This window comes from Chenopodium album, chromosome 14, assembly GCF_948465745.1.
Source record: "Chenopodium album chromosome 14, dcCheAlbu1.1, whole genome shotgun sequence".
NCBI classification, from domain to species: domain Eukaryota; kingdom Viridiplantae; phylum Streptophyta; class Magnoliopsida; order Caryophyllales; family Amaranthaceae; genus Chenopodium; species Chenopodium album.
The window spans coordinates 39758232-39785454 of NC_137847.1; the positions used below are offsets into that span (position 1 = coordinate 39758232).

Genomic DNA, 27223 nt, shown 5'->3' on the forward strand with positions numbered 1-27223 from the left:
GGTAACTATAGTTTTTTAATTTGTACTCTATAATTAAGTTGATAATGGTCAAAAAAGTTCACTTGCAAGTGTATTAAAATAGTTCATGTAGTTAGTGTGAAACGGGGAAAGTATTTTATTTTGTATTTCTTTTTATTAACAAAATATAATCAAAGCATGTGTCTTTATCTGCCCAAGTTGCACGCACAACAAAATTAATTAAGCTTTTGATGCACTATATATACTTCATGAACCACCTTACAAAATGTAGTGGAACTTCCATAAGATTTCTTATAATTATACTCGCATTTTTCTCTTTTTTTTTTTCTTTTATTTCATACCCACCAAAAATAGACAATTATGGAACCCAAATCAAGTTCTCAACCTGTCATAGAAATTGTTATAGATCAACCAAAGTTGTTATTAGCAAACAATAATGATGCCAATAAAGACACCAAAGTTAACATTTATGAGTATTTTGTAAATACCATATTAGTTAAATTTCATGCAGGTTATTTTAGAGTAAGTTTTTCCTTGTGTGCTCAAGCATTACTATGGAAAAACCTAATCGAATTCATCAAAAATAGCCACCACCACCATCATTTATGCGATTTGGCTACATTCCACATGCTACCATCAATAGCTTGTACACTCTTATGGTCAATTGCTCTAGGCATGTTAATCTCACTATCTTTTCTTTACGCGTTAAGATGTATATATCACTTCGGAAAAGTTAAGGGTGAGTTTTTACACCATGTAGGAGTAAACTATTTGTTTGCACCTTCAATGTCATGCCTCTTATTGCTACAAGCCTCACCTTTTAACCTACCAATGCACGATAACATCTATATGCGACTACTTTGGTGGGTGTTTGTGCTTCCAATTATCATCCTAGACATAAAAATTTATGGACAATGGTTCACAAAGGGAAAGAGGTTATTGTCAAGGGTGGCAAACCCTACTTGTCAACTATCAATTATCGCGAATTTGGTGGCTGCTAAGGCTGCCGTGGACATGGGATGGTTAGAGATTGCTTTGTGTTTGTTCTCATTGGCAATGGCTCATTATTTGGTGTTGTTTATCACGCTTTATCAGAGACTTCCAGGGAGTAATGGTGTGTCGATGATGCTAAGGCCGGTTTTCTTCTTGTTTATCGCGACTCCAAGCATGGCGAGCTTAGCTTGGGGCTCTATAAATGGGAAATTTGATGAAGGTTCCAAGATGCTATTCTTTCTCTCCTTGTTTCTCTTCATGTCCTTGGTAAGAACTTGTTTATTTTACTTTTCAATCTATATTTTAATTGTTTGAGTGATTATGTACATTTGCATATGCTTATAATTCTTTCTACCATTTATAATTTATATAATTATATAATCTAATTCTAAAAAACGAACCCATCTACAAAATGCCTAATTAAAAAAAAAAAAAAAAAAAAAGGGAATTAAACTAACGAAACCATAGATAAATAAATAGTTGGGGTTAATAGTTCTCATGCATTTTACATTTGCACCTTTGCATGTTTATTTTGTACGTACTTTTTATTCAAATTTGATGGCGGGTAAGGAGAATAATTCTAAATTGTTGTACTCCCACAAATTAAAACATTTAATTAATAGCTGCAAATATTTGTGTATATTAAAGTAATTGATAGCGTCAAATCTGTAAAGCATTATTCATGAAAGTGGAAGAATTTGTACGTGACTTTTTCTCAAAAATGACATATTATGGTCCCTCAAAAAGTTCATTTTCATTAGTCGCTACTCCATAAGCATGTAGTTTTATCCAATTAGTCAACTTTAACTATGAAATTACAAAATTACTTATTAAAAAAATTATGAGTTTATGACTATAAGAATTTGATAGATAAATAATTTGGTGATATTATTATGTATTATAAAGTATTTTAGTAAGAATTTAACACTACAAATACTTTAAAATTTGTGCTGGGGTTGACTTAGCTTGTAATTTTGACCCATTATACATTAATTTATCTAACAATATAAATTATGAAAAAATCCTGGTATGTAAGTGTTTTTTAAATTTTATCAAATAATAATAATTATAAGTTATATATTAATAAAAATATTGGTCGAAATTAGCATGTGAATAACTCAAGCCAAACTATTTCGGAGTATAATTATTAAAATTCGGATAAAGTATAAAGAAACATACTTTTTTTTTTTTACCTTCTTTCTATCCTTTAGAATTATCTTAGTACTCTAAAGTTCTCCTATTGACTTTTCAAAAATGACCAATAATAAAATTATAAATATCTTAAATTCTAGCATGTGATCCAAAATTAATGACAATGGTTGTGAACTTTCAGGTAAGTAGACCAACATTATTCCATAAATCGATGAGAAAGTTCAACATAGCGTGGTGGGCATATTCGTTTCCTATGACGTTACTAGCGTTGGCGTCAATTGAGTATGCGCAACAAGTGAAGAATGGTGTTGCTCATACGCTTGCTCTTGTGCTCTCAAGTCTTTCTATTTTGGTCACTCTTGCTTTAATGGTCCTTACTACCTTCAACGTCAACAAATTGTTCACCCGCACTCAATCAAATAACCAATAAATATCTTTTCTTGCTTATACAGATCGAGAAAGTATATACGAAGAAATATACATTTTATTCTTATCCTTTAGGATAATAATAAGTGTTTGTTGGTACTTTTAGACCTTATGTTTGTGTAATATTGTACTAACATGAGGTTTTGAAGTACCAATAAATGATTATTATTGTTTTAGAGGACAAGAGCGGTTATTGATTTTATATGCCCTCAATAGGTTTATTTTTCTTTCATTCTTTATTATTATCAATGGAGGTCTATGTAATGAAAAATTGATCTTCAAAAGTAGACACTTTGCCTAATTAAGTACTCCATTTATTTATTTTATTTCATTTTGTTTTATTTATTTTTTTATATTTTAAGTGTATTAAGAGATTTACGGAAATTTGATGCGTAGATGATGTTTTAAAATAAGGGTCTGTTCTGATTTACTGAACTGAGCTGAACTGAATTGAATAGAGCTGAAATGAATATTTTATAAGATAAGGAAATTAGGAATTGAACTGAACTGATTGGAGCTTAAGTGAATTGATTGGAGCTGAAATGAACTGACTGAACAAGCTCTAAGAGCACAAGATATAACTCAAAGAAATTAGGAACTGAACTGAACTGATTACTTTTGTTTTTAGTTGTGCTTAAGCCTAACAATTTATATTGCATTATATTCATAGCCTCTCTATAATCGTACTACTTTCAAGTTTCAAAGTATCATAATGCGGTGAAGGTTGTGAATTCTTTCTCGAGTAAACATCATTGTGATTTGTGAATACTGACGTTCCTCATCCATCACCTCTCCCTTGCTAAACGGATGCATCATTGGTGGGTTGGTATCATGCCTCGAGTCTAATCATACGATTCGCAAGCTCTCTTGATTCGATCGAGGTGCTCTTGAAATGTATAGTCATATTTACTACCTCAATCTGTCCTGACTCCTGAGTTGGAAGAGCATAGACTTTACTTAATAAAAAATTGAAAAGACGTTAACTTGAAAGAACAACAATCATAAACTGGAGTTGACACCGAGTTTAACATTGGGTTGGACTTCAAATTGGGTTCGACATTAAGTTGAGTTAGAGACACTGAGATGCATACTTGAAGCTGGCTTAGAGCTAGGAGGGGAAGCTAATCAGCATGTAACTCTAATTGTAGAGAACCAAAAAAAAAAAAAAAAAAACAAAAAAAAACAAAAAAGAAGCTAATCAGCATGTAATTGTAAAAATGTTCCATGATCAGTAAGTGGATTAACTCCATTTTTTCACCAGGGATAAAAAATTAGTAACTCAACAATTTGACGTTTTAAAATGAAACATTGTCATATGCACGAAAATAATCTCATTTTTTTATAAAGAATGGGTCAAAATTCAGATGAATATACACCTCTAGAGATTTGTTTCCTGAAAAATTAAATAAACATAAACTATAGAAAAGTAAAATTTCTGTCCAGTATTTCATACACTATAGTTCCCAGAGTCCAGTAATTTAGAATCCTCGCTTGGATCATCACTTTCCGATAACTGAATGTGTGATTTTGCACTCATTTTATTCCACTCATTTTCAACACGAAAGAAAACCCATTGAAAGCGACGGAAAATCTCCAGAGCAGTTATAGCAAAAACGGTAAGGTAATTATGTCGGAGATGGGCAGAAAGCTTGTACGTCCAAGTACATCGCATAATCAAATTGCTTCCAATCACCCAGCAATAAACCTGAAAATTCCATGTATCATTCCGAAAGGTAAGGTAACAATGATGAACAAAACAAATATCCTACTAAAATTAAATGCATCATTGCAAAAGGTAAAAACTGTTTTATAAAGGGGTTATTTACCCAAGTCCGTCCATGCAGAAGGTATGAGCAAATATGAGGTCTCCCAAACTTGAAAATCCGAGTGAAACAGCTGAATGTCAAAAGAAATATCACATGAATACTCAAAATTCCAAGTGTAGCAATAAGCAGTTTTCAAAATATAATAAGACAATCTTTGAAAGAGGAAATAACTACCAGAAGAATGGCTTATTATTTGAGAAGTTAAATATTTCAACTAGATGCAAAGTAAGAATGTAGCTCTTCACAGTGGTCATCAAAGCCCATGATTTTACGACCAACAACAACAAAGTCTTAGTCCCAAAATGATTATACGACCAATTTTAAAAATTTGGTCCAAGTCTTTTTTTTTTTTTTTCCAGTTTGAGAGACAATATCCTCAACCAAAAGCATGATAAGACCGGAACAATACTAAGGATCTTAAGTTGGCCACTTTGCCAAAAAAATAGTTCCAAGTTTTAACATTTCAAGATATATTCCCAAGATTAAGAAGCTTCTTACAAAAACATTCATTAAATTTTATGTTAAAAAACTTCCTTTCAAATGTAAAAGATAGATTTTGATTTCAACCTACTCTCTTCCCCTTTCTAGCCATAGTGCCCTTCCCCTACATATTTTCCCCTAGAGGTCTGTTTTCAATAGCCTTCACTCTCTCCTTATCCCTCCTTTCATTAATAAGTCCAGCTACGGATTGAATATCAAGTTCCGAATGCTCCTCCCCAAAGTCAGCCCTCCTTACTTACACAATGCCGCAATGTGATACAAGACTTAGCGATGAATATCAAGTTCATCAATAAAAGTGATAATCCATAGTTAAAAGTTTAAACTTGTTGGTAGCATTGAAATGTTTCCTTGAAAATATCTCACTAACTATCAGTCCACTACCTTGCATGTTTCTATTTCTTCCATAAACAATTGTAGGCTTTTTAGCCATTTTCTGCACTAATTATCAATCAGTAAGCACTACTGCACTAGGCTCCTAATGAGAACGTTAATTAAGAATGAATTAATACAGTATTAGCAACATGATTCTCTCTCCTCTTCTCTTCCCGAAATAGTGAGCTTTGAGGGCAAACGGAAGAGAGAACATTCAATATATGCATAAATCATTGTAAAACTAAATGAACAAATCAGAGTTATAAACAAATAAAATTACTCCATCAATCAAATTAGTCCTCCCTATATTCTTTCCTTTTTTTTTAGTTGTGTGTTGAATAGTGTTTACTTTGCTTAGTTTACAGAGTAGCCCTCTTTTTTGGGAAATTGCTATCTCAATTTAACTAAAGGATAAAAAGAAGATATAATGAAACGATGAACAAACAAGGAAATTATGGAACAGTGAGGAAAGAAATAGTCAGAGACAGTAGATGTTGTGAACTAGTGATATGCTATAGTCCCACACATAGGAGGAAGAGAATGGAAGAGAAAAAAGATGTGTGCGTGTGTGTGTGAGAGAGAGAGAGAGAGGGGGGGGGGGGGGGGAGAAGGTGGGAGATGTAAGTAACATACTTAAATTTAGTTTTGAACCTACTAATAGTAAACACTACTTCATAAAAATTAAATTAACTGAGGATGGTTTCCCAATTACTATTGGAAGAAAGCCCCTGTACTTGTGAAAAGCATTGGAAATTTTGCAAGTTGAAAATACCTTTACACGTGTGAAAATAAGTGTCCGAGTAGCAAGAAACATAGAGGATTAAATAAAAGCTACAGTAATATAAAGTATTCAATAAAGTAAACATGGATACCAGTAAAAATAGGTGATTTTGCCACGTAAACATACCTCATATCCCAATCTCGCGTAATATCCCAGTAAAAGGAATACATAGAATTTAATAGACTTGACATCAACCAGAGTGGCCGATATATGCTTGTCCACTTATCTGGGAACACGTGATATTTGAGTGCTGAAAGGAAGATAACAGGTACTGCTGTGGAATATTTTAAAGCTGATACAAAAATAATTAGAATGAGTTCACAATATTGTGGATATTAAGAGATTCAACAGAACATTTATCAAGTGCAGAGAGGACCTATAGGATCAAGTTGTATGCAGCCTCACCTACAGGCCACAGCCACTATAGACTGGCCAGATATGATTAATCCAAAAGATATTGAAAACTAGTTGTTAAACCCGTGCGATGCCCGGGTTGTATAATACAGTAGTATTCTTGTTAATTTGTTATGTACTCATACAGTCATACTCTGCAATTTTATATACGCATTTTATGTTTGGCTGTTATTTCAAAGGATTCATTTAAATCCTAATTGTAAGTAATATAACCTTCATGTTAGCCGACCCCACTTTTGGGATTAAGGCTTTGATTGATTGATTGATTGATTGATTGTAAGTAATATAACCATGAGCCTACCATGATTCATATTTGTTTTATAACAATATATCCATATTACTACTACAATATCTTTATAATATTTAAAATTAGTAAGATACAAGAATATGATAAATGGTCTTATTTTAAAGCAATTTCGACCTTTTAAAATGATGTGAAAATTATTATAGTCTTGGCAAATGCTCGTAAGAAGCAATGCATCTAATGATTATCCTCTTACCATTCAAGAGGCTTGATTTCTCTCCAGTGTCCTTGTATTGACGAAGACATTGGAATAGCCGAAAAATATATGGTAGAACAAGAACCACTGGAATTGCAACAGAGTGACTGCCACATACAGAATCAGCTTCAAACCATGCAATAGTAGCAACCTACACCAATAACAATCAAACACCATTTACAGTAAGAGATATATAGCTATTACTAAGCCAAGGAACAGTAGGTAGCAATTTCAACTGACAGACCGAAGGTCAAAGAACCATGATATGTGCAGTGTAAGTACAGAACCCCTCCATCACCTAGTTAACAGAAGAATTGATAGCTAGGGAACAATACAGGAAACATAGGGACTGGTGATTTTTTCTTAAACAAACAACCACATGCAACAACGATACAGGGGAAAGACTGTGCTGTCCAATATAGCACAAAGTAATGCAGCAAACTTTGATGTTACCAAGAAAACATGATCCAGAAATTTAAACTACTATCAAAATAATGTTCAAATATTTGGCACGAAGTAAAAAAGATTTTTCCAAGAAACTAATAAAAGACAGAAACTGAAAGTTTCAGGTCTACGGTTGAGGAAGCAGTTTCTAATACATATTAACTATACACAAACATGCAATATTTGTTTGTTTCTCTTCGGTATACTACATGCCAGTCTACCAAGCTCTTGAATAATTGTTCTCCACATCAAAGATTTTAACGACATTCAAATTAATATAGTATCCAAATCAAAACTTTTGCTAATTCTAACATGACTCGCTTGTTAATGTAAGACATATTCGCTAATGCAGTACATTGATATGTATTTTTTTTTTTAAAAAAAAAAAAAAAAAAAAAAAAAAGTAACATGACAGTACAATTGTCCTCAAATTACAAAACAAGGTAATATCTACTCCCTCCGTTTCGTAATAATCGCAACGGTAGGGGGTGCACATAGTTTAAGAAAAATATAGAGTAGGCTAGTAGGCATCAATAAAATAATGCACGTGGGCAACTTTTGTATGATATAAAGTTTAGTTAGTATGAGAGGGAAATAATAAAAAAAAAAATAGTGTAAGTGGGGTTGGTAGGAAAAAAATAAATAAAATATTTGTGAAAGTGGAATTATTAGGAGAGAAAATTTTAAAAAAATAATAGTGGGTCCTTACCAAATAAAGAAGTATTGTTATTATTATAAAACGGACATAAATAGAAAGTGTTGCGATTATTACGAAACGGAGGGAGTAGTTTTATACTCCCTCCTTTTTGTAATAATCGCAACGGTAGGGAGTGCACATTGTTCAAGAAAAATATAGGGTAGGCTTATAGGCTTCAATAAAATAATGCAAGTGGATAAACTTTTTATATTATAAAGTATAGTTAGTATGAGAGAGATTAAAAAAAAAAAGTAATGTAAGTGGAGTTGGTAGGAGAGAGATAATAAAATATTTGCGAAAGTGGGGTTAGTAAGAGAGATAATTAATAAAATAACAGTGGATCCTTAACAAATAAGGAAGTGTTGCAATTGTTATGAAACGAATGTAAAAAGAAAGTATCGCGATTATTACGAAACAGAGGGAGTAATATTATAATAAAAGTAAGAAACAAAAATGGAGAAGTGATTCAGATGTGGAATTAAGGCCATGTTCATACAAGATTCTAGCTAACAAGGAAACTCTAAAAGCAGATAGATTTCCATTCGTCACAACTTCGTCATAGTAAATAGTGTACCCATTGCATATTCTTACATCTATTCAATTTTAGTTTACACAATAATGAGGGGATGAGAGGAATAAGGAAATAAACCAACCTGACGATGGACCATGCGACAGACCGAACGCTCCAAGTCTGACAATACCTGCACAAAATAATAACACCAAAAACTAAGCTTATAATTCGTCTGAGTTCAAAAAAATAAAAAATAAAAATATATGCAACACTTTGACTAACATGTTTTTCAATGCACAACTTTTGACCATAAATATCTTTGATTTATCTATTACTAAAAAAGCACCAAAAAAAAATTGATAGTGTTAAAATATACCATGATGTAATTCATCTCGCACGGCTCCTAAGTGATAAAAGAAAGAAGATGAGTTTGTATATATTATATATAGTTATATAAACCGTATTGTTATATAGATTCTATTTCGAATTTTGATAAATTATTTATTTAATATTTGACTATTCCTTTTTTCTTTTCAACGGGGAGAGATGGCTGAGTGGACGAAAGCGTCGGATTGCTAATCCGTTGTACGAGTCATTCGTACCGAGGGTTCGAATCCCTCTCTTTCCGTTTCCTTTGATAGCGGAATCTTGCTGCCCGTATTGTTTGTTGACCATAATTGATGAACCCAGTTACCATAGGGAACATAGAGTAAATATCAATAAAAAAATAAGATTTTGTTTCTTTCTCTTGTTTCTGACACGTCGTAAATTAGATTATAGTAAATATTCTGGAGGGAGATCTTTCATATCTTTCAAGATCCACCCTACAATATGGGGTCAAAAAGCCAAAATAAGTGATTTTAGCCCTTATAAAAAGAAAACTGATTCTTGAACCCCTTTTACGCTCATGTCACGTCGAGGTACTGTAGCAACCTACCAAATTTATTGTAGAAATTTTCGGAATCAACGGTTGGACCATGCAAACTATAAATACCTTTTCTTGGATAAAAGAACTTTGTATCCATGCGCTTCATATTCGCCTGGAGTTCGCTCCCAGAAATATAGCCATCCCTACCCCCTCACGTCAATCCCACGAGCCTATTCATCGATTTTTTTCATGCGATGTTATAGCCATTGCAGCCGCTGAAGCAGCTATTGGACCGGCTAACGAAAGAATTGAACGAGGAGCCGTATGAGGTGAAAATCTCATGTACGGTTCTGTAGAGTGGCAGTAAGGGTCACTTATCTGTCAACTTTTCCACTATCACCCCCAAAAAACCAAACTCTGCCTTACGTAAACGCTTAGATCCGGCTCTACCCAACCTTTTCTGGTTCACTCCATGAAATATGTATGAAGGGGGGAATACAGAAAAGTTTCTACTCAAATTTTAAAATGTAACAGATGCAAAAGGAATTGATAAAACATTCTTAATAAAAAGAATTCTGCTACTTATACTTAACTTAAATTCGATTTATAAAATTGAGTTTTAGTATAGAATATCTATCATTTGCTTTGAATAGATTAGTAAAATATAAGCGGCCAAATTTACGACTCAGTTCATGAATTGTGCAAAACTAGCAGTGTTCAATTATTGTGGTATGGAGGAATTGTAATCATAAATACATACTTAAAAGTATTTAGCTCAGCGGTAATGACAGACCATACAACCTATGACCCCTATGCAAAATTACCAAATTACATGATCAGTTTACAAACATTAGTATGGGTACAAAGTTCACTATACAGCGTATACGCTGTGACTTTCAAACAGTAGAGTTACATAAGGCTTAAGTCAGCATTATGCTCAATTTAGTTTTGTGTATTTGACAGACTAGAACAATCAAAAAGTACAGAATAATAATAGACTAAACTAACATTTGTTCAAAAAAAATAAAATAGACTAAACCAACATAGGAAAATATAATATATTACAGAGAGAGGCCAAAAAGTCTAAGAGATGTTGCCAAAAAATAAAAGTTCTAAGGCCTCTCCTCTTCCTCAACCCTTACCCCAACCACCTAAAATCAAAGAGAGAGAGAATAAAGGATCAAGTCAACATCCAGGGAACAGTACTGCAGGAGGTAGCCTGAGCAGCAACCAGCTGAATTGTCCAATCCTCCACACATAAAACAACAATTCACATCTTGATCATGGCTTATCTCCTAGTAATTAACTCACCCTTCACTAACCAACAGAAGCCCCAAGAATTTTGACAGCTAAATTTTCCACTTTAGTGTTCTAGATTGTGTGCTGAGGTGACCTGATGCACTTTTAATTAGCAAATTATGAACAGCCGAGAATACACTTTGATGTGGAAATAGGTTATGTTGGTAATCATCCTCCTATGACCCTGGTTTCCGTTTAAAAAGTCATAAATCATTCTCACAACTATAATTTCATCTGTATAATCATATCGTAAAGATAGCAAGCCGATCAAGAAAAAGTAAAAGGCCAAAGCAAAGAATGTTGCCTAGATTGTTAATTTGATAGTTTTTTTATTTCAATTCGCTAAGAACTTTCAATGAAATCAGAGACCAGCAACTTCCAGTCAGAGAATGTTCCAAGAAGGGAAGGAATTTAAATCAAAATGAGAGTGCAATGAAAAAAACACGCAACCAAATGTGCACTATTTTGTTAATCCAAAGATACAATCCACATACTAGAAGTAAATTTTCAAATGACATGAATAACTCATACAAATATACAACATTAATACCTTAGACATGGACGTCAAGATATCAGCCAAGAAGAAGTCAGAAAAGGTTATCGCCTGCATTAACAAGCAATAAAGTAAAGTTACTACCAAAAAACAAAAGTTGAAACTGCAAAAGGGGGTGAGGGAAATGAGAGGTAAGGTTTCAGTGCACAGCCAAAAGAGCATATAAGTTACCATGTCTATTCTCATTCTCATGCTTTCTTAAGAGGCAGAAGTTACAGCATAGTCCTGATCACTGATCCCTCCTCTAATTGATGAGATGGTGATCTCTACAAAAATTTGTCATCATCTTATAGTGAGGAGGGAGCAATGGTCCAAGATCTAGCAACATATCTTTTTTAGAGGAGGCTTCCTAATTTACAAGGGAATTGAGGGGAGGGGACTATCAGCAAACTTATACATGAACCAACATTGAAGAGTGTCAATCGAGAGTGTATGTGCGTGCGTGCATGCACAGGCATGTAGTTATGTGCCAGTTATAAGCATAATTGGCAACACAATATTTTGCGGTGCCAATGGCCAAACCCTTACAAATCTCCCCAGAGTCCCCACCTCAATGTGTGTGCTTTTTCTGGATCTTGGACCCACATAAGCACAACTTCAGCAACTCTAAAGAAATATTATCCTTGAGATTCAAATGAAAATTGAAAATTCCTTGCAGACCTGATGATTTTGAATTTTAAACATTTGGATTTGCATGCCAAAGGAAAGAATACATTAAATGAATGAGTTTAGCTTGCCAAAATCAGATGTGTTTGGTTGGAGCAAACTTCAAAATGTTGAGAATCAAGCATTTTCTTCAGGGGCGGAATTGACTTTGGAGTCGAACATTAAATTCGATCTGAATCGATCTATTTCAACATGTTTTAAGAAAAAGCTTTATTGTTGCAGGATATAGTTTGGCATCATTTAAGTTATAGTTAATCACTAATTTCAAACCACTGTCTTCCAACATAAAGAAATGTAAGTGATGTCTTTTCAGAGATTAAAAAGTTCTTTCATAAATTTTGATAGTGATGATTTGAAAACCTCCTTAGAATTCATTAATTAAGAAAATCATTAATTCCACAAAAAGTAGGGGAGGATTGCCAACTCTACAACATAAGAAGCAAAAAAGAACAGCACACATAATCAATTCAACAGCATGAACGCTAAGAAAGAGCTTACTTGCCTGCAGTGGAAGAACTATCCTCCAAAGAGTTCTCAACAGGTAGTACCGCGACGATAAGTAAAAAATGTCAAAAGGGGATATCAAAAGCATGAGAGCAGCAACGTACAAAAGAACCTGCAAAAGCGAGGTATATAAATGTGAATAACTGATCAAACCATTTCTAAACATCCAAAATAAACCAATTTGACAAACATTCAGATTAGCCTAGAGCGTAGAAACTGATGGGGGAAGCCAGCCAACTTTTTTTGACAAAAATCTGTTATAAACTATACCATCTTGCAGATTGTGGATATAATCGGCTGTTGATGTGGATATACTGCAAGACGGTCTAGTTTATTCTAAAAATCTGTTTCACTTGACCAAGAGAGCAGATTTTCAAAGTGATTTATAATTGCCTAAAGGCTAAAGCAAAGGTATAAAGCCATTTACACATTAAATTCATTTAATAAGCATATTACAATGGGGATTACTTGAAAAGAATATTCCTAATGACTTCTTTAGCAAACCATTAACAAAATATTGCATAAATGCCCTAGCCAATTTAAGAGGGTACTTTTCTTTGTAGCTGTAGGCACTCAAAAAGATAACATTGCTTCAAACACTCTACTCAAAGCTCCATCATCAGGCCACTAGCAATATATGGTAGAAAGTAGAAACACATGCATAACATTGAAGTAAACAACAACGAATGTTAAAACAAACATAAAAAAAGAAAACAGTCAGGCTATTGGTGTAAATCTCAAGAAAAGGAGGTATCTATTACACTGGTTGAGATGCTGCTAATGACACTTCTCCATCTGAGTACAGATAAAGGTATGCTGTCATGCTGGTTGGAACTATGATGGTCATCCAAGTGGCACACTGCAACCAAAACATAACAGTGAGAAACTCAACCAACATTGATGTTTCACTAAAACAGGAGAATAATCTATAACGGAACGAATTGACAGTCACAACATAAGATAAGTAGCCTAAGTATGAATTAGATGAGACCACATGTTGTCTAATAAGAATCAAATCTCAATAAATACATCAACATATTCATAATGCAATCATCTAAACTTCGTGAACAATCATAAAAGGATGGACTGACTACAAAGGGCTTATACAGAGAATTCTACATGCAATAAGTAAGACTTGTTCTTAACTATAAAAATTAATTTATCCCAACAGAACTGCTTGTACCAAGCCACCAAGGGCATCAGGATAAAGAACGATCAAGAAAAATTTGTCTTGGGGAATATTACAGGGAAAGCAAAATCAGGTAGCCTAGCCATCTAGCCCAAGCATGTTGTCGTGAAACAAGTTTCCATTTCACCACCTCCTGCCCCCCAGAAAGTATTGATCAAGTAAGAGCAGCAGCTTAAGTGATAGATCCACTAAGTAAAATAATCAAGTTCTGATACAATTTGCTCATTTGATGTAGTATCTTTGAGCATTAGAAGGATAGTAGGATAAATAAGCTTAACAGCTGTTTAAGGCATTAATTTAGTTAATACTTCTATAATATTTTTTTTAGAAGAATTTATACAAGCAACAACAAACCATATAAAGTTTCTGCATGCTGGAAGCAAGACCTTTGCAGTGAAACTCTTGCTTTCACTTTTAATATTTATCTTTGGGGAGAAGTCAAGCTTCTCAGCAAATCAAAAGGAGGCACCTAATTTTGATTATTACAACTTGTATTCTATAATTGTTTTAGACATCTCGGATATAATAAAAACGGTATTAACTATAGACTCTCAATCTCTCATTATAGGAACAGTAAAACAAGCAACTAAAACTAAATTGATGGTAAGAGAAAAGGCTGAGAGACTTAATCAGTGTTCTCCATCTTGCTGTGCAAGAAGTCTTTAGAAGAAAAGGCTAGCAGTTAGCTCTAAACATCACACAATCTCGAGGATTCCTTGCCTCCTTGGAATGGCCCTCATCATCCAAGATAAACTTAGGGGACGTTTGGCTAGTTAAACTAGAAGGGATTGAAACAAAATCCCAGACTAGGGAGGTATAGATTCAAAATCACATACTACGTAATAATTTGAAGTTTTTTGGTTTATTAGTGATTTGGTGGAATGGTTTTTACATCTCATTTATAAAATGGATTGTGAATTTTAGGAGGTGAGGTGGGTATGGGATTCTAGGGGGAAGGGGTAGAGTAAGAAACCACCTTGGCATGAGGTTCTATAGTTAATAAGTCTAACCAAACAATAACATGAATGGAATGGGTTCTAACTTCATTCCAATCCATTCCAAAAGGTCAAATCAAACGGCCATTCAAATTCTAGTTCTTGTGATTCCTACAAAGATATTCTATGTCTCGATGATCCAGTAAATATTTATTTCTTTTTTATTAATAAATTATATAAGCTCAAGTATTGATTTTTCAGATATATTAGCAATAAATTACAGAGGACTACACTTTATATACCACATTTTGCAAACAATTACTCCCTCCGTCTCTTAAAGATTGCCTAATGCTATATTTTGGGGTCAAACTTTTAAAATTTATACCACAGATTCTCACTAATCTATAAGAAATAATATAATCATTTGAGATCTTGTTAAACTTGTTTCGATATCCACTTTAAGAATATCAAGTTTATATTATTTTTAAGTATAAAAATCAAATTTTTTAATGTTTTTAGACATGTCTTGAAGAACATGAAAAGTCGAATGGGGAAAACATATAAGGACCGGAAGGGGGGGTACCTTAAACAACTACCTTGTAAGACACTTTGTTCAAAATGAAAATAATTATTTGACGATATTCATGAACTCCAAACATTAAGAATGAACAACGAAACCCAATCAACATGGAAGCAAGGGGAAAGGGATTATTTTGCACTCAATAGTTCTCAACACTTGAAGCTCACAAAATCGGTCAAATGGTAGTATTATACAACTTGAGATCTCTACTTCTCGTCTCATATATCCCAATCATATGGTCATATACCCTCACTCCTTCATGTCAATTTTTCCAATTTCCTCCTTACCATCTTACAAACCCTCATTGGACAATAACTGTTAAGCTGCTTCTCTTTCCTTTCCAAGGTACTTTGTTTTCTTTTCTTTGAATACCCATAACTTCCCTTATACCCCTATATAATCACTCCTCCCAAAATAATTCTTGTTTGAAGAAATCTCTCGTCCATTTGACCTATTTTAGGATAGGATCTTAATTTCAACACTTTGGTTTGATTAAAAATTGTATATTTGTACACATTTCATCCTCTATGCAAGCATTCTTTAAAATTGGTATGCATTTCACCCCCTATGCAAGCACCCTTTAAAAATTATATGCATTTTACCCACGATGCATAAATTGTCCTTCAATCAATTTTAGTAGAACACATACACAGGGAGAAGTATAGTCATTATAGAGTCATTGTCAACATCCCCTAGTTATTTGAATGAAAACTATTGAGCTAGTCTCCTTCCCAAGACTATATAAGAGTTAAAGGATCCTTTTCAAGCCTACTATGGGCCTGTTCTTTTGAGATGCTCTCCTTTGTTGAGATCTGTTGTGCCTGCCAAAAGCTCAAAAGAATAGGGCCACCTTTATTTCCTTTGTGGGGGTGGGAGTGGGGGTGGGGGCTAAAAAAAGGATAAAAGAAATTTCACTCTTGCATGTGCATGCAAAAGTTGTGAAAATGAGAGATGGATAAAGGATGTAACCTTCTCGTTCTTTTCCGTGGTTCCATCAAACTTACTTCACTTTGTCTTTGGGTTCTGAACTCAATTGTGGAAGGGGGAATAAATTTTAAGTGGCTCAAAAAAGAAGAGAAGAAAGGCCTAATGACTATAATAGTACTTGATTCCTTTAGCAGTTTGAGCCTTTGAGGGCGTACCTTAAAAGAGAGAGGGAGAGAGAATAAATCTTTAACAGAAAACTTTAGGGTACCGGGAGAGGGAGAGAGAGAGATAAGGAGTAATTCTTTAAATCAAAGGCTTCAACTTATTTGAAATTATTACAATAGAAGCAAAGTGAAATTTTTTCACTTATTACCAGCATTTTTCTTATCTTGATTAAATAGATGAAGTATACGATAAATGCCACAAAAAATAATGGTTTTTTTTTTCTTATCAGCTCTTTTGTGGAAGAAAGAAACCCTATAGTATAACTTTCGATATATAATGTTTAGGAAAATTTAACAACAACAAACCAACCTTTGCTCCATTCTCCCAAAATGGACCAACCTTTAAATCTGCCCAAAAAAAAAAACATAAGTTTGTATTTTTTCTCTCCTAGTAAACCCAAATGACCTATGACCTGAAGATCCGGATTTTTCTTTAATTATTTTTTTAAAATAACAAAATTAAATTATAAAAATTATAAAAAAAAAATAATAAAAAAAACTCAAACCACCCCACCCTCACCCACTGCCAGCCCCTCCTCCCTCCCTTCCGCCTAACTCACTTCCTGGCATCAGCTGATTCAATTCAAACTAGATTCAAACAAAATTAACATTGAACTAGCACATACTAAAACAAATAAATTCAATTCAATGTTTCGTAAAATTCAGGAAAAATGAAGAGGATTATACAGAGACAACATCATTAACCCATAAACCTGCGTGATACGATGAAGAGGTTTGGAGTGAGAATTGGAAGAATTGGAAAAGCAGAGCAACAGTAGCAGCGAGCAGGGCACCACCGCATCAGGTGGTTGCGGCAGAGGAAGCACCAGAAAATACACAGGGTTGCATTTTCTTCTTCTTCAATCTTCTTTCTAATCAGGCGTTTTTCTCTCTTTGTTGATGTTGTGGTTTCCGCCATTGTTGTGTTTTCTCTACCCTATTGCTCTTGTGGTTTCCACCTTTGGGTGGTGTTGGGGGCAGCGGAAATGGGGAAAGGGGAAAGGGAAATGTTGGGCTGCCGTGGATGGGGGAAAGGGGGAGGCAGTGAGGTCGACGGCGCCGTGGGAATGGGTTGGGAGCCAGGCGCCGGCCGTCAGCCGGCAACAGGGGAGGGGGTGGCTGGTGGGGAGCGGGGGGCTGGCATTGATGGGAAGGGAGGGTGTTTTTCTTTCTTTTTTTTTAATTGTCAGAAATTCAAAAAAGTTAACCAATAAGAACGTGACACGTGGATTGCAACCTAGTATATAGGTACACTATGGGAGAAAAAATACAAACTTGTGTTTATTTTGGGAAGATTTAAAGGTTGGTCCATTTTGGGAGAATGGAGCAAAGGTTGGTTCATTGTTGTTAAATTTTCCTAATGTTTATCATCCATCTAAAAATATCATAGCAAACTACAGAAATTGTAGAAACATACGCAACCTGGACCACAAGGTAACAGGGAAATATAACAAAAGGAATCATATAGGTGCAGAATATTCCGTTGAAATGGATCAAAACTTCATTACCTTCCATATTTCTTTGTGAGTAAGATGATTTTGATCAAGGTCAAATATTTTTGCATAATTGACATTAGCCTGAGAAAAGACCCATAAATTTATCCCCCAAAACCAAACCATCAAAGTCTGCAAAGAGGATTCACATAAATTATTAATTTGAGTAAACAACTCAATTCATAAGGAGCACAGAGTACATAATTTATTGATACTAACCACGAGCAGAAGAGGATTGTAGTATAGAAATGCCTCGTACAAAAAGAGATCTCTCAGATCAGCGCTCATTCGCATTACAGAATGCCATCCAATCTGGCAGTCATAAAATCGCGCCCAACATTATAAGTTCATTATCAAGAAATGCAATGCTACCTAATCAAACCAAAAAGACAAAAAAAAAAAAAAAAAAAAAAAAAAAAAAAAAAAAAACAGAAAATTCTTTCTGACCTTGCAACAGCAGAACCCCCAGATGAAAAACAACAATACCTGTACACCAATTTAATCAGAAAACATTGAAGATAAAATATAAACTAAGCACATGCATATCCAGCAAAACACATCCATTGACCAATCCTACACGAAATCGCAAGCAATACAAACATCTTCACCTTAAATCTCCACAAGAAAGTGGGTGATGGCATGATCACCCCGCCACTTAATGGGGATGTTAAACTAATACCCTTCATCTCATTAGACCCAGATGAATGTAAAAGAGATTCTTCACTGCTTTCACCTAATCATGCACATGTAGCATTAGCCATAAATCAATAAAAAAAAAAAAAAAAAAAAAAAAAAAAAAAAAAAAAAAAAAAAAAAACTAATATGGCATTAATTGTCATGTTGATATTAATTGTCATGTTGATAATGTAATTTGAGCTCGCAATGTAACAACTAAATCGAAACTGAGGGACAAAATAATACATCATTCCATTTCCAACAAAAGATTGAAAAAATTGAAAAAATTACCCAATTCACCAAAAACAGGTCTACTGCCAGATTTCCGGAGATGGGGACTATTAGCATTCACAAGTCCCCCAAACATAGATAAATCTCAGGAATTTTATACAGTGCAATTGCACCTAAACCCACTTCTAACCCTAGAATCTGCACACAAAATTGAAAAAAAAAACCCAAAAATTATCAATAAATTACAATAAAAAAAACCTACATTGTGCAACAAATTTCGTAAAAAAAGTCGTAATTCAAAATTAAATCAAAAGCTACAATTGAAATCTTCACCTTCAAAATGTCCACCACTTTTCAGCGATTCAATCAATGATTTGCGAATTTCCGGCAATATTAAGAAGGGAACAAGGTGATTGGCGATTGATCGCAGCGGAAGAAATTGGAGGGAGAGGATGATTAAATGGGTGAAGATGATAGAGAAATCAGGGATCCGAAGAATAATGGGAGAAAGTAAGTGCAGAGCTCACTGAAATTGGATCTCGTCAACTATGGCGTGGAGTATAAGAAATTAAGAATGTTAACTTACTTTTGCAATTTTTACTGTAAGGAAATAAAAAAAAAATAAAAAAAAAAGGAAAATTTGTAAATTACCACCCAAAAAAAGTATCAATTTCTAAATAACCATCCGTTAAAAATTTTATTTTAAATTACCACCCACTAAATTTAATTTATTGCGCATATTACCACTTATTTTAAAATTCCGGTGGAATTCAGATGTGTGGGACCTCCTAACGGCTAGTTCTTGCTTCCCAAATGAATTCCCCCCCCCCCCGATTTTTTCCTATATAACATATCTCCTATCGTAATTTGCGATTTATACTGCAAATTCTCCCCAAATTCCACAAAATTCACCCCAAACATATCAGCTTGTAATTGCAGAATTGTCCTCAAGAAACTTCATAGGTGAATTCGCATTAGGTAAAGTCTTTCATTCTTTAAATTTAAGGTTCTTATTATACTTAAATTAGGGAAAACTGGTTGATTAGTTGATTAGGGTTTATTTTCTTGGCAAAATAGGGTTCTTATTGTAATTTAATTGGGGGAAATTGAGTGTTTAGTTAATTAGGGTTCATGTACAATACTCAATTTTGGTTTTCTGTCATTGAATTGCTGCTAATTCTGGGAAAATTGTGTTTGCAATTTTGTGTACTTAAGTACTGTTAGGATTGATTGAAGCATGTTTTAAGCTTTTATGTTTATTTGTTGTTGGAATTACAGTGGCAGAAATGGAAGAAAATAAGGTGGTTCTCAGATTTAAGTATTTGAGTATTGTTATTGACCTTGAATATGAGATTGGCAAAACTAACTTACAAGATATAGCAATAGCATTTGAAGATCAACTTCGTGATATGGATGATCCTATAGAAGGATCAATTGACCTTCTGTACCCCATATTCCATTACATATATAAAGGAAAGTATAGGACTTTAGAAGATGATGGAGATTTGTTCAAGATGATTAGGAGGTTACCTAATCAGGACTTTTACACCATACATGTTGGAAGCATAGATGACCTTAGTTTCTTGGCTGACTGTATCGTTGAGTACAGGACGAAGCAAAATGGGACTTGGCCACCGCCTGGTTATCCTGATTATGGTGGCCAACCACCACAGTGAATAGGTGTGATTAAGTAGTTGTTGTATAATTGATTGTTTGTTGTTATTGTTGCTTAATCTGACATGTTTTATGCTCATTTCAGGTCTGATAATGTCTTGGAATAACACATCTCCCACAAACCAGAAGAAATGCAACGGTGGCTTGCCTTTTGTAAAGTTGACATCTTGGACTAGGGAGAACCCAAGCAGGAAATTCATGGCTTGCAAATTCTATGACCCTAACACTGAAATTAGGGGGTGTAAGTGTTTTGAACGGGTTGACAGTGAAGGGACTGAGTGGCATAGAGATGTGATTAACCAACTTGCGCTTGACAAAAAGTTGATGAAGGGTGAAGTAAACACACTCAAAGTTCAGGTTGATGATCTCACTGCCCAAAGAAGATGCTTTCTTAATGAGGTTGATACTTTGAGATTGAAATGCAAGGCCTTAAATGGTGACAGGAAGAAGATGATCAACAGCAATGGGGGTTCTAACAGCAGGCTTTTGGTTGTAGTAGGTCTTATGTGTTTAGTTTTTTTAGTTTTAGGTTGTGTTTCACTAAATAAGCTAGTTTAAGGGGGAGGTGGAGTGAATGTAGTGATGTTTGTAATGCTATTTTTATGTAGTAATGAATGAAACAAGTTATTTTGGTTTCAATTTTATGATTGCTATAAGTTGTGCTTTGATCTTGAATGAAACAAGTGATATTGACACACTAACAAAAACTTTTGACTTAAACAACAAAAATAACACTAAAAATTTCAAATAACAATCTTGCCAATGCATTCAACAACTACTCATTCACTAATTCATAAAAGATTCCAAAAGATTGTAACAAAGGCATTCATCATTGTTCAACTACTTAAAAAAAGACTTAACATTGTTCAACTAAGATTGTTTCAAAGTACTCTATTCATCAACTCCTCTAATAATATGCAACTTGCTTCTAGGTGGTCTTGGCTATGATGCAAAGGTTGTGGCAGCTGTTGTAGTTGAAGCCTGGGTCTGCTGACTCTGCTTCTCAGTCTGCTGCTGACTTTGCTGCTGACCCTGCTGACTCTGCTGCTGACCACTCTGCTGATTCTGCTGCTGCTTCATCCTATGCTCTTCTTGAGGGAACTTCTTGCTGGCAATACTGTTTGGTCCAAGTGTACCACCAAGAGCACTCTGCAAAACAAGAAATAAAACACTTAGGGCTAAAAAAACTTGAAAATCACTTAAATTTACATAAATCACTCTAATTTACCTTTCTTAAGGCCCTTTCTGCTTTCTTCTTTCTTTGGTCATTCACCCACTCAGTATTCAAGAGTAATATTTTTTACCACATCAATGCTTATAAAAAAAACTCATCACCATTATCTCTCCTACTATTTCCTATACCCCACCACAATACACATCACCTTTTTTATTTTCAATATTCTTTTTTTGATAATTGTTTAAACTAGTAGGATACAGTTATGAATACAATTAACGTTATAAAATTTGTGTTGTGCTTTAATTAATTACATTATAAAATTTGCGTTTTTGTTATAAAATAAAGCAAAAGTGAAAGATGTATAGAGAATATTATATTGTTCATCACTTTCATTTAGGCAATGACTAGTATTTATACATGGACAAGTAAATATAATAACTCCCCAAGAACAATGAAGAGTCACAATGAACTAGGAGTTACAATGAGATACAATAAGGCAAAGGGAGTTACAAGGGATTACTAATGGATGTAATAATGTTAAGGGGGTTACAAAGCTAAGCATAATGGACATCCATAACTATATGTCATAACACTCCCCCTTGGATGTCCATTATTGAAGATTATGCCTCGTTAAAAACTTACTAGGAAAAACCCTGTGGGATAAAAACCTAGTGAAGGAAAAAGAGTACATTATTCTTCATAATACGCTTGAGATGCTACCTCATTAAAAACCTTACCAGGAAAACCCAGTGGGACAAAACCATGGTTAAGGGAAAAAAAGTGTAGCGTGTATTTTCTCCCCTTGATTCTATATCACTTTAGATCTTCAATGCAATGGATCCAATCATGACACAAACAACTTCTCCCATGTAGCAGCAAAATCTTCGCTGATAATTGATTTTCCCAAATTCAACATGAGTCTTCAAATTCTTCACTTGAATCGTTAAATTATCTTCTTGTCATCTGACTTATGAGAACAATACACATAGAATGTAATGATGTACAGATCTCTTTCTTGTGTACCAATGTTTTGATAAATTCCAATATATATATCTCGATAATAACACACATATCCTCATATAAAAGATTACAGTTCTTATCCTTTTATTTATATTTAACTTACTCGTACCTTTTTCTAGAGGTCATTAATATATAGCTGAAATTTATCAATATTTGATCAAACACTCCTAAAACGTACTAATATTATCACTGTCAAATAAAAATTATTGGTAACATGAATCATCTCAATGCGTCGCTTTTGGTTCTTCCGAACCAGATCAAAATTATTCACACGGATAAGTATTTCATAATTGCAATTCTTTATACATTTTATATTTAATTTGAGAGTTCTCTTGAGGATACAAATAATAAAATATTACAACTCTCATATGCTCAAACTTCAGGTTGAGATATCATGAATTTAGTCCAAAAAAATCTTTTAGAGTTTTTGGATAATATTTAATCAATATTGCAATATGCAAAAGTAAATTTTTCAAAGATAGTCATATAAATAAACAATGTCTAAGTTCTTAAAAACTCTTCTTAATTTTATTCATGGTTCATAACATGTTATTATAACATTTTATGCTTCTAAAATCATTAGCCAATTAGAATTTGAATCTCTTCTTATATACATTCATAAAACATGCAAAATATTCTTACAATGCATGGCTTGCATAAATGCAATATGAAAAATAAAGATATATTAATAAAGTAATATCATACAGTGATAAATTATAGATGATGTACATATATATGATGAATGATGCATATCTACTTCCTATACTTGGACATGAATATGTAAGACTAAAAAATGTAAAACATTGTACAATGTGGATTTTAAAATCCATATTTTGTTGGACTTCAGGTCCATGAGCTCTTTCTTTTATAATTATAATTTTGTCAACATCAAAATGGACGTATAATGTAGATCTCCTCTTCATGGACGTATAATGTAGATCTCCTCTTCACAAGTCCATTACATAATTCATATGCATATCTATCGGTTCCATTATACACCGGTATCATAAAAAAAATTATTTCATGTAACATTGCATGCTAATCAACAATGATATCTGAATGCATATTCCATCAATACCATCATACTTTGCTCATAGTTAAGGCCATCTAATATAATTCAGATATCTCTTCCACTTTTGGGGTACTCCATACAATATTATTATTTTATTGATGTCTTATACTCTTCAAAAATATCAACTGCACTTTCTTACCACGTATCACATCTTTACATAGGAACCGATCATATAATCTACACTTTATGTGTACGTGGAGATTTAGTTAATAAATTTTGGCAAGATTTATCTTAATATATGCACATAATTCCAATATAACCAAAATGTCATAACTGATTACAAATAAAATCATAGATTAATGCACAACATATCTTGATACTACATTAACTGTTGGCCTTACATATAAACTTTTCATATGACCAATTATGAGGATTAAATCATAATTCCAAATTTTACCAACTTATTCCAATTATTCTTCTCCCCATAAGTTGGTAAAAAAAAAATTAAATAAATAAATAAATGTAGGGGCGTCAAATTCTTGACCAACTTAAAATATAATTACATGTGTAACAAATTTCATCCTTTAGGAGAACCATAATTAACACATTTTGATCTCTTCTGGAGAATAATGTAATTTTCAATTAATATTTCATAATTTTATTCTCTTCTGGAGATCGATATCAATGGGGAATTGTGAAGTTGTCTCTTTCTTATCTTATTTCTTATGTGCTGACATACGATAGCCCCATCAAGAGACCCTTTTACAAATAAAATAGCTTGTATATAATAATTTATACCATTACATATGGTGATCTTCAAGTCACCTAATGCTTACTACATATTGTTATCGCGGTGAACTTCTGGTCACATATTACTTGTTTGCATACAATGTTGTTCAAAACCATTACTGTATCTCTTGATTTTTTTCAATCAAACTATGAAAATCACATGATTCGAATAATGTTCAATCACAATGTCATGTCTTGCCTTTCAGTCCATATATACATGTGATATGAAATAAATTCAGCACATTATTTCTTTACATCAAATAAAAGTTCAAGTTTTCATAATGAGTACATTAAACCTGGATGGCCTAACTTATCACATCCAATAATTTTTCCAAATCTAACTTCTCATCATTATTCTAACAACATTAGTGATCACTTTATACAAACTGCTCATGCATGGCCATGTATATGATGTGATATAAAAAATGTCAACCTGCGTTTTTCAGCAAGATATATAATTGACTGATTATACTTTATGATGATAACTTATTCCAAAATATCAATAAAAAAAAAAATCTTGATACATGTCAAATTTATTTATCAAACATATTTTACTCTTCAGGAGCATCATATATATTTTTGGCATATACCAATTCTTACTTGATATAATATTTTCAACAATGCCTTATTAATATAGACAATGGTAATTGTTCATATCCATCTTCAGGATGTTGTCATGGTAAATATTTAATAATATATTTTTTGACATTTAAGCTAATGTATATACCAAACAGGCCATTAATAATTTAACATAACATAACATAATATTGGTCATGTGCAAGGATTACATAAAATAAGATAATCTCCCCCTAAACCTTACATACGAGGAACGAAAATTCAACAACCTTTTAAAATGCATTGTACCATTTAAGTCATTTAGTATCTTGACAATGTCATGTATCAAGAAAAGTATTCATATACACATACTTTCAAACTTATTTAATAAGGTGTATATATAATTCAAATAAACTCTTAATCACGTTCCTCGTACTCAATTGTATCAATCATTGAATCACAATCGCTTATAAACATGGGTATTACAAATAGATTAATCAAGTTAATTTACTATGGAATTATATATGGACTCTCATAATCAGTTTTCTTAAAATCATAAAATAAAATTTATTATCAATTGTTAGACCTTTGATCACATTTGAACTATGACTGTCAAATGAATTGTACTTAAGAAATATCATGCAACCATGATTGTTATTCTTTTTATCAAATAATCTCACATTCACTTCTGGGAATGAGTATAAATATAATTGGTTATAATTGGTTGTAAAGAAACCACAAATAATAAATACATACAATAGAACAAAATAAGTTAGTCTTAAGCAAACAACATGATTATTTCTAGAGTGAAAAGAAAATGAAATCATATCCTCCCATTATATCAGTAGAGTTCCAAATGATTCGTGGTATTTGCTAATACCTTTAAATTAGATTTATCAACTGCAAACACATGGCATATCATGAAACAAAAACCATAATTTTAAGGGAGATTGTAGCTAGATATACCAAAAAAAAAGGAAGGCATATAGTTCTTGAATGGATCAAAACTAATCTATTATTTATAGCTTAACAAAGTTTTAAGAAAATACTAATAAATAATCAAAGAATTGATTTTGGTATAATAGAGACTACTCTTGTTATTTAATCAATCATACTCAATATATGACAAAGAGATCTTATGAGAGATATCCTTCGTTGACTTGCTTGTTTGGTTATGATATTAATAGAACCTAATGATGTGGGTTTAACCACAAGAATAAGTCAAGCATAAAAATGAAGAAAACCATAAAAACCACCAAAAATTCAAAGCATAATTCAAAGGCAACTGGGAGCGAGAATCGATCATGAATAACATAAATTAAACCAAAATCATAAACTAAAGGATATAATAAACATACTATCATGGGCTTAAATTAATAGTATGATTAAACGAATGAAGTGAGGTTGCTTCACAATTTGAATTCTTAAAATCAATTCATCGTGAAATCAAGAATATCATATAGTATAACTAACAAAGTTATTCAATCAAATTAATTAAAGAGATTATGACGTAATATACTTGACATACTACGATGAATAAATCACATGTTCATGAAAATAGTTTATCATATGAAAATTTGCAATCCACTCCATAATTCAATAACCAAGATTTTAAAATATAGGTGCAAACTAATACATACATAATTTCCAACAGCAATACTATAAGAAACAACAATATACTTATGATTATTATAAGTTGTACAAATTATTGATTGTAAATTCAACTAGATTAATATTGATATATAAATATATATAGTTTTATTAATACAAACATGACGAATCAATAAGATCATAGTATGTGCATACCTTAGATTAAGACAGAGTTCAAATCTTGATCGGTTGCTTAGAGCAATGGTGCTAATAACGTGTTATAAAATAAAGCAAAAGTGAAAGATGTATAGTGAATATTATATTGTTCATCACTTTAATTTAGGCAATGACTAATATTTATACATGGACAAGTAAATATAATAACTCCCCAAGAACAATGAAGAGTCACAATGAAGTAGGAGTTACAATGAGATACAATAAGGCAAAGGGAGTTACAAGGGATTACTAATGGATGTAATAATGTTAAGGGGGTTACAAAGCTATGCATAATGGACATCCATAACTATATGTCATAACAGTTTTGCTGTTAATAATTTTTTTTTTACTTTTAAAAACCAAAAAAGTTTACTATTAAACAACGTTTTTTTGAACTTAATTATTTAATTAAAACCACATTATTACATCCATTAGTAATCCCTTGTATTG

General features: G+C 32.9%; 2 protein-coding genes and 1 non-coding gene across 4 annotated transcripts; 2 read left to right on the forward strand and 1 right to left on the reverse strand.

Annotated features, from left to right (window-relative positions):
• Positions 1–289: 289 nt before the first annotated feature.
• Positions 290–2783, forward strand: LOC145579234 (S-type anion channel SLAH4-like). The gene is made up of 2 exons (XM_081636479.1): positions 290–1239; positions 2306–2783. The coding sequence occupies exons 1-2, from the start codon at positions 340–342 to the stop codon at positions 2552–2554; spliced, it is 1149 nt and encodes a 382-aa protein (XP_081492605.1). The 5' UTR covers positions 290–339; the 3' UTR covers positions 2555–2783.
• A 1081-nt stretch (positions 2784–3864) lies between these two features.
• Positions 3865–19563, reverse strand: LOC145579235 (uncharacterized). 2 transcript variants are annotated; one of them, XM_081636480.1, is made up of 14 exons: positions 19074–19563; positions 18801–18938; positions 18443–18567; positions 18282–18320; positions 18054–18146; positions 17850–17966; positions 13250–13345; positions 12485–12598; positions 11314–11367; positions 8739–8786; positions 6945–7095; positions 6157–6322; positions 4377–4446; positions 3865–4255 (listed from the first exon to the last, which is right to left on the reverse strand). In XM_081636480.1, exons 2-14 carry the CDS (start codon positions 18874–18876, stop codon positions 3998–4000), a joined length of 1407 nt encoding a protein of 468 aa, XP_081492606.1. In that variant the 5' UTR covers positions 18877–18938; positions 19074–19563; the 3' UTR covers positions 3865–3997. The 2 variants fall into 2 exon arrangements, with proteins under 2 accessions (XP_081492606.1, XP_081492608.1); XM_081636482.1 differs by lacking the exon at positions 18443–18567.
• TRNAS-GCU (transfer RNA serine (anticodon GCU)) lies at positions 9137–9224 on the forward strand. Its single transcript has one exon. It is a non-coding gene; the product is annotated as a tRNA-Ser (tRNA).
• Positions 19564–27223: the final 7660 nt, after the last annotated feature.

Coding starts and splice junctions, on each gene's coding strand:
- LOC145579234 (XM_081636479.1), top strand. CDS start 340: ATGGAACCCAAATCAAGTTCTCAACCTGTCATAGAAATTGTTATAGAT. Junction 1,240..2,305: donor TGTTTCTCTTCATGTCCTTG/GTAAGAACTTGT, acceptor GTGAACTTTCAG/GTAAGTAGACCAACATTATT.
- LOC145579235 (XM_081636480.1), bottom strand. CDS start 18,876: ATGTTTGGGGGACTTGTGAATGCTAATAGTCCCCATCTCCGGAAATCT. Junction 11,368..12,484: donor GGATAGTTCTTCCACTGCAG/GCAAGTAAGCTC, acceptor TTGTTAATGCAG/GCGATAACCTTTTCTGACTT. Junction 8,787..11,313: donor TCTTGACGTCCATGTCTAAG/GTATTAATGTTG, acceptor TATTTTGTGCAG/GTATTGTCAGACTTGGAGCG.